The sequence below is a fragment of the Sceloporus undulatus genome, chromosome 2 (assembly GCF_019175285.1).
Source record: "Sceloporus undulatus isolate JIND9_A2432 ecotype Alabama chromosome 2, SceUnd_v1.1, whole genome shotgun sequence".
NCBI classification, from domain to species: Eukaryota; Metazoa; Chordata; class Lepidosauria; order Squamata; family Phrynosomatidae; genus Sceloporus; species Sceloporus undulatus.
The window spans coordinates 169685226-169699064 of NC_056523.1; the positions used below are offsets into that span (position 1 = coordinate 169685226).

Here is a 13839-nt window from a genome sequence, read left to right on the forward strand (position 1 = left end):
ATTATCTGTAAACTCATAACACTTCCATCCTCCTCTCTCATTGTCCTGCATTGCTTGATTCTAATTCTCGTATGCATGGTGGACTGGAACTATGGAGATTGAGTGGGAAGGACTAGTATTAGATACAACAGGGAGGTGGTAGGATTCCCGCCAAAAGCATTAACTAGCTCTAGAAGTTTCCAAATCTGCATGGGTGCAGAATTACTTGTAAGTGTAAATTTACAGATGACCATTTAACGAAGAGGACACATTGCTTACCTTTATCAAAACGGAGGTGCTTATTCAACACTGCATAGCATTCCCTTCATTTGCCTCTGAGAAGTGTAAATTGATTATGAAATTTCAACAGAATGTAAATCTCATGATGAAAAATATTACTGGAGAGTATAATCTTACTATAAAATTTGTACAGATAATTCTCATTATTGGTTTGTTTTTGCAAAAATCAGTATTAGGAAACCTTGAGTGCAGTTTTAGTTTAATAAATACCCCACTACTATACATTGATATTTTTCTGGGATAAATTGCCCTGGTTTATTTTGCAAAAGCCGGCTTTTATTCTTAGCAGCTATAGGTAATTGAGAAACAATCTGGGTTATAAATTAATGGAAACAGAGACTTGCTAGTTCTTTGAACTTGATTTCCTTCAGAGCACTCAGCTTTGTGTAACATGTTTCTTTTTGTTTCATCTTTGATATTCTATTTTGCTGCAGAATAGTGAGTCGTTGTACAGTGAGTGTTTCTGCTTGTTTTCCGATCTACTACAGTCTCTGTTTAAAGAGGCCTATGCTTTGCAAAAGCAGATTATGGAACTGATTGAGATGGTATCTGTGAACTCCTGTGCTACTGGAGAGAGTGTAGCAGTTATGGTATCAGGTGTGTAAAAGCCTCTTTACAAATGCAACATGCCATATCTTGGAAATTCACAACACTGTCATGTTATCCAGATGCATCTTAACCAATAAAATATCTAAATATACGTTTAGGATGTTTCATAAGTGGTGAAAATTGAAACATACTGACTTAAGATTTCTGTATCTGCTTTTTTGGAATTTCTAGTGCAACGCACCCACAGTGCCTTAAGAAAGAGATCACTACAAGTATTTCCTTCCTCACAAGCAAGACACCAGTCTCTCATCATATCCCCATGTACTAGTTCATCTCAGCCCATAGTCCTTTACTATCCCTTGTAGGACCTACATATGGTCCGAAATGCACTGACTGTCTTCCCCTTTGAACCTTGTGCAAAATGTTACTAAATTACAGTGGATCCTTGTTATACGCTGGGGTTTGGTTCCAAGATCCCCCGTGTATAACAAAATCCGTGTATGCTCAAGTCCCATTAAGTATAATGACATAGCAAAATGGTGTCCCTAATAAAAAATGGAACATCAAGGTAAATTTATACTTTTTTGGAACATTTTCAAACCGTGTATGCTTGAATCCGTGTATAAAAAATCCGTGTATAAGAAGGGCTGACTGTATTTTTCTTTGAAGGTTTTATTCCTAACTGCTCTAACTTCTGCCTGCAAGGTTTCAGAGCTGGGTGTTTTGTCAGCAAGAAAGGAGCTCTCTATCATTAGACCAGACTTCATCATGCTATGGCTTTTATTCCAAGGGCACAGGAGCTTATTCTTCCATCCTTTTGTCTTCACCCCATCTATTGGAAAAGATCTGGAACACATTGAATACCTGCAGTTATCTACATCTACATAAAAAGGAGAAAAGAGCTTCATTTGTCTGACTTTCTTTTTGTTTCTTTGATCTTTGTGGGAAAAGGATGTTTGTTTCCTTGCTCAGCAGATGGATTAGGCCTTGCATCTTAGACCCAAAACAGATGGCCCAAAAAGAGCAGCTTCAGGCTGCTTTGGGGGTGAGGTGTGCAGATGATGCAACCCCTCCCCCCCCAAGCAGTTGGAAGCTGCACTGAAGCTGCTGGCAAAAGGAGCTGTAAAAAACCGCTCCTTCCAGCAACTCATTTGGGATTGTGGCTGCTGTGGGTCCTGGGCCAATCCTAGCAGCTGGTCTGATTCGCCCTTTGTCTGCTATGAAGGGCTGCTACCAGGATCCCTTTCCTGTGGAGGTAGTCTCCCAGTCCACTAGGCGTTTTGCCATGTCTGCAAATTAAACCACCAATACTTCTCTGGTGAACACCTGCAGGGCAGCCAAATGGAAATCAGCCTCTTGTCTTTGTGAGACACTACAGATGGATGAATGAGATAGCTTTTCTTTTGCTGAAGCCTGATTCATCAGTTGGGTGCTCCAACATATATCGTATATACTTGACTATAAGCTGAGAAATGTATGCCCAAAAATTGACCCTAAAATCCTGTTATAGGGGTCAGTACAGTGATAGTGCTTAGAAAGATCCTGAAAGAAGCACCACCCCTTGTACCTCAGTGGTGATTTCAGAAAGAGTTGCCAGCAGGGAGTGTGTGTGTGTGTGTGTGAGAGAGAGAGAGAGAGAGTGTGAAAGAGATGGTTCTTTTCCAATCCAGTTAAAGGCTTCTCTCCCCACCAAACCCCACATTTAAATCCAGCTCCTTTCCAATTCAGTGTTAAAGACTTCACTCCCCACCAAACTTCATGTTTAAATCCGCTTCCTTTCCAATCCAGAGTTAAAGGCTTCTCTCCCCACCAAAACTCACATTTAAATCCACTTCTTTCCCTTTCCAATCCAGGGTTAAAGCCTTCTCCAGCACCAAAGAAAGACACCCAGAAGCCAGCTTCAAGCAGCTCAGCTGTTTACACGGAAGCTAGCTGAATTTACTGTGCATTTAATTTTGGTAGTTCTTTCTTTTGCAGTGATTCACATTCTGCTAGAGATCTGCTCTACTGTTTCCAGTATAGATCGTGCTCTTCATGCAAATACATGGAAATTCATCATCAGGTAGCTCTTTCGAGTAATAATACTAACTGTCATGATACAGAGTTATATATGTATTATATAGCTATCTCTTTATAGACAGATGGTCCAGTCTGCTGTTTAGTTCAGTTTCAGTTTTTTGAATTTGAAGCAGTGTTGCTGTGTTGACCAAAGACTAAACTGCCTAAAAGCCAAGTAGTTCAATTAAACTGGATTGTTGATTAGAGGAGTAATTTAAATCATATTGTTGGAAGGACCCTGAAGATCATCTAGTACAACTCCCTGCCATGCAGGACTATTCAGCTGAAGCATTTCTAAAAGATGTCCATTAAATCTCTGTTGAAAAACTTGCAAAGAAGGAGAGTCCAGCACATTCTGAAGCAGTCTAGTACTGAAGAGTTCTCACTCTCAGGAAGTTATTTCTGATGTTTTCATGGAATCTCTTTTCTTGTAATTTGAATCCATTGGTTCATATCTTAATCTCTGGAGCAAAAGAAAACAAATTCACTCCATCATCTTCATGACATCTTTTCTGATATTTGAAGATGACTGTCATATTACCTCCCCATCTTCTATTCTCCAGGCTAAACATACCCAGCTTCCTAAGTCATTCTTCATTGGGCATGGTTTCTAGCCCTATCACTTTTGGTTGCCTTCCTCTGGACATATTCCAGCTTGTCAATATTCTTCTTGAACTGGAGCCCAGGACCCAGCATAGTATTCCAGATGAGGTCTGACCAAAGCAGAATAATGTGATACTATAATGTTCTTTAATGTCCTGGTGATGCAGCCTAGAATTTCACTAGGGTTTTTGGCCACTGCATCATCCTATTGGTTAATGTTTAGCTTGTGGCCTATTAAAGTCCCTGGATGTTTTGTTTATAAATACGTTGAACAACACTGGCCCTCTTCTAAGTGTAACCACAAGAGGTCACAACAGAAGGATTGGGATAAAAGGATGGAGAGGAGGAAGAACTGTGGTTCTTCAAATTGTTGTCTGCAAAGTCACACAACTCATCTCCCCCCCCCCCCCTTTAGTGGTGTTTAAATGGTTCCTCTCCTGGTGGCTGTACCTGTTTTGAGTAGTGGACTGAGGGATTAGGTGTGAGCTATTCTTGAACGTGTGTGGTAGAAGGAGTAGTGTTCCCAGCAAAATACTATGCTGTGCTCCAGAAGGTTCTGATTTTTATCTGCCTTGACCTGAGTTCAGGTGAGAATCACTTGGGTGCTAAGATGCTAAAATATTTGGACTGCTTCAGCTCCTGCTTGCTTAACCAGATGTACGTGAACTGAGGCTAGGGTTTGCTATAAAAGTGAGTGTAGCTTCTTTATTCCTGTATCCTAACTTTTGCTGTCACTATCTTGGTATTGCTGTTTTGATTATCCTGATACTATTATCTTGAGACCATGCTTTGAACATGTTGGGTTATTTAGCTTTCTTATTTTTTGTTTGTTCTTAGAATTCTGCAGAGTTCATTGATCTCACTAGTCTCACTGATTCTTTTGTTTATTGGATATCGTCTTTCCTATTTTCCAATCCTTGTAATACCTTGCTCCATCAAGTACTTGCTACATCTTCTTATACTGTGTGTGTGTGTGTGTGCGCGCACATACATATATACACATGTTCATGCATTATTGGGAAGAGCCACAATTCTGAATCTAGCACTTGAATGCCTGACTAAAATTACTAACAATTATTTGTGTTTTTTCCTGAAACATGTGGAGACACAGCATGTGAGGCTTTGTTTCCTGTTGCAAAGGAGCCCTAGAGATGTCCTGTAAGGCCTGGGATTTTCACAACTCAGACTAATTTGGACAAAATGCATGATGTTATTACCTTGCAGGTTTTTTGATGGCACTGGCTGGCAGAATTCATCCCTTAGGATACCTTCCTGGAGATGACAGGGAGTGAACTTCTTGCTTAGAAAGCATGGATTCTACCACTGAACTGCAATCCAGTCTAGGACCATTGTTAATCCTGTTTGTTTCAGTGTTAACCATAGATTATTGCTCCCTTCACAAAAGCAGCTTTGAGGTTTCATTGATTGTGGTTTTTCTGTTGGTAGTTACAATTTGAGTTTACTGTTAGAGGAAGTAATGAAGAAATTTATTAATTTTCTTATTTCAGAATTGTCAAATGTGTGTTCTTACAGGCAAAGTCTCAAACACAAGTCACTGATCAAGAACAGCTTGAAACATTCTGATATCTTAAACAGCCTTTGTGAGGATATCCTGTTTTCTTTCCAATCTTGTATGCAACTGGCTGAACAGATGAAATGGTCTGGAGCTGAGGTGAATTATTATCTTGAGTAGAAGTTGACTTCCAAAAGTACCACTATTAAATTTTCAAGGAGAGGATGCATGAAAATACTAGCATATTTTCATATTAGAGCTCAAATATAAATCATGTACTTCAGGTTTTTAGGCAGCTCATAAGTGATCCCAGTTATTTTTTTTTATCTGCCTTTTTGTTTTGTTGTTGTTGTTGTTGTGGGGTTTTTGTTTGTTTGTTTGTTTGTTTGTTTTTTGTTTTGTTTTGTTTTGTTTTTGGAAACAGAAAGTGGCCATTTGTGGTTCACCCGAATACTGTATACATGGCTAGGGATAACTTGTTACCTTTGAATCTCTCAGTGATTCAATCAGACATTAAGCGTGAGAAGTGCAGACCTCAATAGCCAGATTTTTGGACTGTTAACGTTTCTTCTTCTAATTTGTGGATGGCTTTGCCTGGTGAAGAGTTCTGGAGAATCTGAAAGCTTACACACTTTTATGCCATTTTAATTGGTTCTAATACAGGCATACTTCAGTTTAGAAAACCAGTGGTAGAGATTATTTTGATAAAGCAATAGCAAGTACATTTCTATACCGCTTATCAGTGCACTTAAGCACTCCCTAAGCAGTTTACAATGTGTATTGCCCCCAATAATGTGTAAGCTAATTGCCAGGTTGAGTCAACCCTGGAGCCCTTGCCTGGTATCTAACTCACAACCTTGCGACTGTGAGTGAGTGTTTGCCGTACTGGCATTTAACCACTGTGCCACCAGGCTCCTTAAGAAGAATCTGAGCAAGGAAGAAATCACTCTACCACTCCCTCATCCATCCCCAACAAAGTAGCCAGTGGGGTACAGCGTGAAGTCTTCTGTGCTTGAGTAGTTGTAGCATCCCTAGTTTCATCCCTCCTCAGATTTCCTGCTTGGACTCTATCCAGCCTTCTTCAAAAGCTAGTGCTGGATTTATTACTCAGCTGACTAGGTTGACTCTTCCTACCTTAAAAGGTATGCTCTACCTCTCTCACCCCCCTCCCTCCTACCACTTGCCTGCTGTTGTTGCAGCATAGTCACAACAGAGAGCTGCAGTTGCTTTTCAGATAGCCAAGGCATAGAACACTTAGCCATGTGTTGCAAGTGACCAATGGGGAGCACACAGAAGTATGTTACTTCCCAGTGTACAAGCACACATGCTGCTGTGTGAAAGAGAAACGTTTCCCAGTGGTGCCATCCTACAGGATCCCACCTTCCATGTATTCAAGCCTTGTGCACCTGTCTGGCTTTTAACATTCATTTTAATGTGATGATTTTGTTTTTAGGCATCAAAACAGATTCTTGTTGTTTGATGCCATACTTTAGCCAGAGCTTCATAACAAATTGGTCAGAGCCACAGATGAGGTTATTCCTAGGTTGAATGCAGAACAGTAAAAATACTCTGGCAGAGAGATCACCCAAACTATAGCACACCTGAAAATGTGGTGATTGGTAATGGAATAGTAAAATAATAAAGCCAAGATGCCCGTTTTTTACTTCACAGAATTCCTAACTGCAAATATCAATGTATTAAATGTATGCAATTAAAATTAGTATATTAACAGCTATAACAGCCTTTATGTGTAAATATGGTTTTTCCCTATTCCGTATGTTTATCACTGTTAACTTTCATTGTACACACAGATTAAGTGACAAAAAAAGGCAGAAATACTACCTCAGATGAGATCTGATTGGCCTTTCTGAGGGTCTGTGATGGAGAGGTAGCTTTAAAAATTACTATACAAATTTTCTAAGAAAATACTTAAAACGTGTTTTTTGGGTTTTTTTTACTTTTGTATAGGAGAGCACTGATTACAGGTTGTTCCAGAGGATGAACAAACTATGTAGATTCTTTGCCAATTCCCTGGTGCACTATACCAAGGTAAGAGTTAGCAATAGGCTTCCACCAGAAGGAAAAAAAAATAGTTTTCTGACTGTTTTTCAGGCTATGTGGCCATGTTCTAGAAGAGTTTATTCCTGACGTTTCGCCAGCATCTGTGGCTGGCATCTTCAGAGAATGCTGGCCTAGAAGAGAGCTGGATGGAATTCCTCCAGACCCAGGGTCACACAGTATATATATATATATCCAGCTCTCTTCTAGGCCAGCATTCTCTGAAGATGCCAGCCACAGATGCTGGCGAAACGTCAGGAATAACCTCTTCTAGAACATGGCCACATAGCCTGAAAAACCCATAGAAAACTATGGATGCCGGCCATGAAAGCCTTCAACTTCACATAGGAGAAAAATACTTTGACTTATGTATTTGTCATCACTGTATTATAAAATATTCTGTGTAACTTGGAAAATACAAAACTAATAATTGATAGTATTGTTTCACTACCACATTAAGCTGACAGGGCTTAATATGTAGGGAATCCTGAACTATACTCACTATAAGATAATCTTTTATTCAATATTTCTACCTACTCTTTTTCTTTCTTTATATAAAAGGGCAAACTGAGTGAGAGCTATTGTATAAGCAGTGTCTAACTTTATACTCCTACCATTTTCCTGATTTAAATTGCCTTGAAGCTATTATTGATGGTAGTTACAGAAGTGAAAAGTCCAGTTTGTGCTTGTGCAGTTATACATTGTGTTCTGTAACTGTATCTTCAAGGGGACTATAACCTCATCCAGCTCCAGCCAAATCCCTGTTTTCAATCTACCTTTCAAATTACCACAGGCACCTCCATCTTGTCTGAATGAAGCTTCAGTGTTGTTTGCTCTCTTCCAGTCCATTACTCCTGCTAGATGCCAATTTAGAACAAAAATAGCTTCCTTGGAGTTTGATGGAAAGGAGAAATAGAGTTAGGTGACAGTATACTGGTGGCACCAGACCCCAAGATTCTGGACAACCTGCCCCAGTGGATTCAGTTAAACATTGGCACCCTGAGAAATTCCAGAGGACAGTAACCAAGAAGTCGGACGTGAATTCTCCATCACCAACTTTTGGGCTTGACCGTCCAGGAAGGACTGCAGCCCCTGTAAAACTGCCTCCCTTACCAGCAGGTCAGCCCAGGACGATCCAGTTGCTGATGGTATTAAATGCTGTCAAGAGTATAGGGTTGTCCACCTGTCCTGCCACTGCCACCAGATGTGGGGACCTCCTAGATGTCTTTGTGTTTCCTGTGTGAGACTTTAGTCTTATAATCTCACTGCTGGACACCCCACTGTTTAATCACTGCTGCTGCCACAGACACATCAACCACTTCCACAGCACTACTGTAGCATTATCAGAACCACATGTGTATAATATAACAATAATTTATCAAACATAAATTCATCATACATTTAAAGGTTTCTTGGTGTACAGAACCTTATGGTTATTACTTAATACATCTAAAGCTTAATTTATTTTAACACAACTCATTTATTCTCTCATTATCTTCTCAATCCTAGCTGAACCTATCTACCGGTAACTGTCTAATTTCAGACTCTGACATTCTCTTACTCTAACACACTCATATCTCTTTCTCTGACTGTCATACTGCCAGCTTTTTAAAAATCCCATTCAAACACTCTTCCAGTCACCAGTCTGTCCCAACATTCCATGCTCTCCCTCCTACCAACAGATCGCTTACCTTATTCAATGTACTTTACATCACATGCATAACCAAACTGTACCTTAATTTCTCCGATAAATGCAACAACCTTTACAGAAGTCTAGTATTCTGCAAAGAGGTGCAGAAGAACCAAACAGGGACACGCTCCTCCTGTCCAGTTCCCACAAAAGATTGCCCACCCAACCCAAGCTGTTTCTTCCCCATAACAAGTCTTGAACCAGATTGAAACAGATCAAGATAATTTGTTCATCCTGGAACCACTGGATCTGGGAAGCTACCATCTGATCCAGTACCATGTCAAAATAAAATCTTGAATTCCGTCTGTGGTTGTCTAATAGTATGGAATCCAGGAAAGTTTTGTTTAGTGGAGGTGTTACAACAGCTTCCTTGACACATATTGGGACCACTCCTTTTATCTATATAGGTTCCTTCTGATTTCATATGATAGAAATCGCCAAACCAAACCCTAATCAGTCAATGTCCAAATCATGTATGACACAGGCTGAAACCATAAGTATGTTAGCTTTCTTTCTTTCTTTCTTTCTTTCTTTCTTTCTTTCTTTCTTTCTTTCTTTCTCTTTTTTCAAAAAGGGGAAAAAAGAGGATCCCAACAATTATCATCCAGTTAGTCTAACATCAATGGCAGGAAAGATTCTAGAGCAGACCATTAAACAGAAAGTCTGTGAACATTTTAAAGGGAATGCCTTAATCACAAAAAGTCAACATGAGTTTCCGAGAAACAAGTCATGGCAGACTGATGTGATCTCTCTCTTTTTTTCTTTTATAAAATTACAGGCTTGGTTTTTGTTGTTAACTGCCTTCGAGTCGATCTCGACTCATGGCGACCCTATGGATGAAACATCTCCAAAACTGCTTGTCCTCTACTGCTCTGCTTAATTCCTACAACCTCATACCCGTGACCTCCTTAATAGAGTCCATCCATCTGGCACATGACCTTCCTCTCTTCCTACTTGCCTCCGCCTTTCCCAGCATTATTGTCTTTCCAGTGAGCCCTTCTTTTTCATGATGTGTTGGAAGTATGACAGCCTCAATTTGGTCATCTTGGCTTCCAGGGAGGTCTCAGGCTTGATCTGCTGCCCTAGGACTCATTTGTTTGTCCTTTTGGCTGTCCATGAGATCCTCAGCACTCTTCTCCAGCAACACATTTAAAATGAATTGATTTTCTTCCTTTCATCTTATTAACTGCCCAGCTCTCACATCCATACATGGTAATAGAGAATACGATGGCTTGTATGATTCTAATTTTTGTACTGAGTTGTATATCTTTGCATTTTAGAATCTTTTCTTTCATAGCCACCCTCCCCATTCTTAATCTTCATCTGATTTCCTGACTGCAGTCCCCATTTCAATCAATGTTTGATCCTAGTTATATGGATTCTTTTACTATTTTTATTTCTTCATTGTCTAGGTTGAACTTGTGAATGTCCTCGGTGGTCATTAGTTTGGTTCTGTTTATGTTCAACATTAAGCCTGCCTTTACACTTTCTTCTTTGACCTTCCTTAGTAGGTCATGGGGATGCTTTGATTTGGATTTCCTGCATGGCAGGGGGTTGGACTGGATGGCCCTTGCGGTCTCTTCCAACTCTATGATTCTATGATTCTAGGTGTTCCAAGTCTTTGAGGGTTTCTGCTAATACTATGGTGTCATCTGCATATGGTAGCTGAAGGGAATGCTGTGGATATAGTATATTTTGATTTTGTGGGCTAAACAATGCAACTGTTAAATGGATTTGTAATTGGTTGACCAGCTGAACCCAAAGGGTACTCAGCAATGGCTCCTCTTCATCCTGGAGATAAGTGACCAGTGGGGTGCTACAGGGTTCTGTCCTGGACCTAATGCTGTTCAACATCTTTATTAGTGACTTGGATGAAAGAATAGGGGACATATGCTTATCAGATTTACAGATCGTGCCAAATTAGGAGGAGTAGCTAATACCCAAGAGGAAAGGATCAAAATTCAAAATGACCTTAATAGTTTAGAAAGCTGGGCCTAAGCTAACAAAATGAATTTTAACATGGAGAAATGTAAGGTACTGCACTTAGGGCAGAAAAATGAAATGCATAGATTGGGGACACCTGGCTTAACAAGACTACGTGTGAAAAGGATCTAGAAGTCCTCATAGATTACAAGATGAACATGAGTCAACAGTGTGATGCAGCAGCTAAAAAGGCCAATGCGATTCTAGGCTGCATCAATAGAAATGTAGTGTCTAGATCAAGGGAAGTAATAATACCACTCTATTTTGCTTTGGTCAGTCCTCACCTAGAATACTGTGTCCAGTTCTGGGCACTACAATTTAAAAAGGATGATGAGAAGCTGGAGCATGTCCAGGGGAGGGTGACCAAAATGGTGAAGAGTCTGGAAACCATGCCCTGTGGGGAGTGAATTAGGGAGCTGTGGATGTTTAACTTGGAGAAGAGATGGTTAAGAAGTGGTATGATACTCCTGTCTAAATATTTGAAGGGATGTCATATTGATTGTTTTCTGCTGCTTCAGAGAATAGGACCCGGAACAATGGATTCAAGCTACAGGAAAAGAGATTCCACCTAAACAATAGGAGGAACTTCCTGACAGTAAGAGTTATTCAATGATGTTTGATACACTTGGACTTTGTAGCTTGTAAGGATTCTGGGGAAGGCTTCAGTTTACACAAGAGAATGAGAGGAATTAAAGCAGTAGATTTGAAATTAATTTGAAATTAAAATATTTGGTATGTTTGGCTTTATAGGAGTTTACTCATTTCCTGACAGATTCCTGTTCTCAGCTTCATCAGACATACCTTCACATATATAGGTGAGTAAAACACAAGTGGTAATAAATTTGATTTTGCTGCAGGATTATCACCCTATCTATGTTTTCTTTATTTTGGAATAGTTTGAAAGCTACCTTACAGGCAGTGTGGATGAGAAGGGTGTCTTGATCAGAAACAGATGTTTCCATGTCTGTATCTGGAACTTCCCCCTTATTTTCAGTATCACAGAAATTCATGTTAAGATAATTCGTATACTGTATGGTCTATCTGTATGCATGTGTGCATGGATGCATGCTTTGGATCATAACTGCACAAGGGACATCCTCTAGCAGTCTCAGGGTGGGGTTGTGTTTGTTACCAACGAACGTCCAGTCCAAATTTTGAAGTGTCTCTCTGGCATGCCAGAGCTTTATTCACAAACTATCCACTGAGCTGCAGAAACCATTATGTTGCCTTTCTGTTGTTATCAGATGTGCTTATTAGTTGACAGGGGTACATACAACATAGAATCATAGTTAATTTCTGTAAACTTAGGAAAGGGCAGGGTATAGAGAAATAAAAATAATAGGAAGAAATTCTTACTTGTATTCATCACACACATGTACATCGGACAAATTTTCAGCTAGTTCTGCAATCCCTGGCATGTATGCTACCAGGAATTTTCTTTGCTGATCTATACTTTGTCAGATTCCAAGTACAGTATTCAGAAGGCAATTTCAAATTTTAGATGGCAAACATAAGGCAGGGAATGTCTTGTTTGTTTTTAACTGATATTTTAGCTGTTTTGAGAATCTTTCCTAAGGTAGAGTAGGGCATAAATGGTGTAATTTTTTTAAAGGGAACAGAACGTAAACTATTGAAAGGCCCTTCATTTGAAATTAGTAAAGTGGCCAACATTGTCTCCAACCAAATATATGTGGAATACACACATTTAGTGCTTCCCATGCCATTGATGTGCAAAGAAAGAAATAGGATAAAGACTGCTGCTGTCGATAGTTGTGCAATACACTCTAAATAATAGAAATAAAAAGTGTTATAAAATTAACATTGTGTGTTAAATTGTATATTTGTATTTCATATATAGTTGATAGTACTGAGAAATGATGGCTGTTTCTTGATACAAATAAGATCTGTTAATTTAGTGGACCTTGCTTTCCACAATTCTGTAGTGTGAATTAGACCTACTGTAGATAAGGAGATGTGCTGAAGCAAAATAATTTGATTTGTTCTTGGAAGGTACTGTCAATGTTCTCATTTGCTGTGTATTTCCTCTTTAAACCGTAAGAGGGCAACCCTGAAGCATTTCAGTTTATCTACTTGGAGAAGAAAGACTGAATTGTGAATTCTCTCCTCTCAGTGAAAAAGGGATATACCATAAGCTTTAAAAGAAGCAGTTGAGAGACCTTTGCTGAAGACGTGCTGATTGGACCAAGCCCACGTGGATAAATTCCAAGCAATCTCTGGCCCGGTCCAGATGGATGGGAAAGGGCGCCCTCATCACGTGCGAGGAGCGGCGCTTCTAAATGCCCCTTGCACATGACGAGGGCGTCAAAATGGTGGGGGGGTGCCGCTATTATGACGTGCCAGACACATAGGCCTGTTACAGACAGCCAAAATAAAGCTGCTTCGAGTCACTTTGGAGGTATGGTATTTCAATGATGCATGAGTCCTAAGAGTCTGGAAGCTTCACCAAAGCTGCACTCCAGTCCTTAGGACTGGAGCGTGGCTTTGGTGTGGACTTCGGACTCTTAGGACGCATGTATCATTGAAATACCATACCTCCAAAGTGACTCGAAGCAGCTTTATTTTGGCTGTCTGTAACAGGCCATAGTGTCCGCATGTCGCAGTGCCATTATGATGTTGCGAGTGCACCATTGGCGCACTGCGACATCATAATGGCATTGCAAGAAGAACCTGCTTTTGCGGGTTCTTTTTGGTCCACGGGGAAGTCCCGCAGCCTGGAGGCTGTGGCTTCCCCACGGACCAAAACTAGGCGCCAGGAGACCATCCTTTTTGGACAGTCTGTTCCGCGCCTCTAATTTTTAGACAAAGTTCTTTAGTGAGTGGTGGCTAGATAATACAGGGCCTGAACAGACAGGCCAAAATAAAGCTGCTTTGGGTCACTTTTGAAGTATGCTGTTTAAATGACACACACATCTTAAGAAGCCAGAAGCTGTGCCAAAGCTATGCTGCAGTCCTTAGGACTGGAGCATGACTTTGGCGTGGCTTCCGACCTCTTAGGATGCATGCATCATTTAAACAGCATACTACCTCCAAAGTGACTCGAAACAGCTTTATTTTGGCTTGTCTGTTGAGGCCCACAGTTGCATGG

General features: G+C 40.2%; 1 protein-coding gene across 4 annotated transcripts in view; it reads left to right on the forward strand.

Moving 5' to 3' along the window:
- Positions 1–13839, forward strand: part of C2H1orf112 (chromosome 2 C1orf112 homolog) — a 59497-nt gene that overhangs the window by 17137 nt on the left and 28521 nt on the right. For 3 of the 4 annotated variants that reach the window (XM_042451409.1, XM_042451408.1, XM_042451410.1), the window contains 5 exons: positions 714–876; positions 2806–2890; positions 5023–5161; positions 6971–7051; positions 11484–11548. In XM_042451409.1, the coding sequence (XP_042307343.1) occupies positions 714–876; positions 2806–2890; positions 5023–5161; positions 6971–7051; positions 11484–11548 (533 nt within the window). The remainder of the gene's footprint in view (positions 1–713; positions 877–2805; positions 2891–5022; positions 5162–6970; positions 7052–11483; positions 11549–13839) is intronic. The other variant, XM_042451411.1, reaches the window with a different exon arrangement.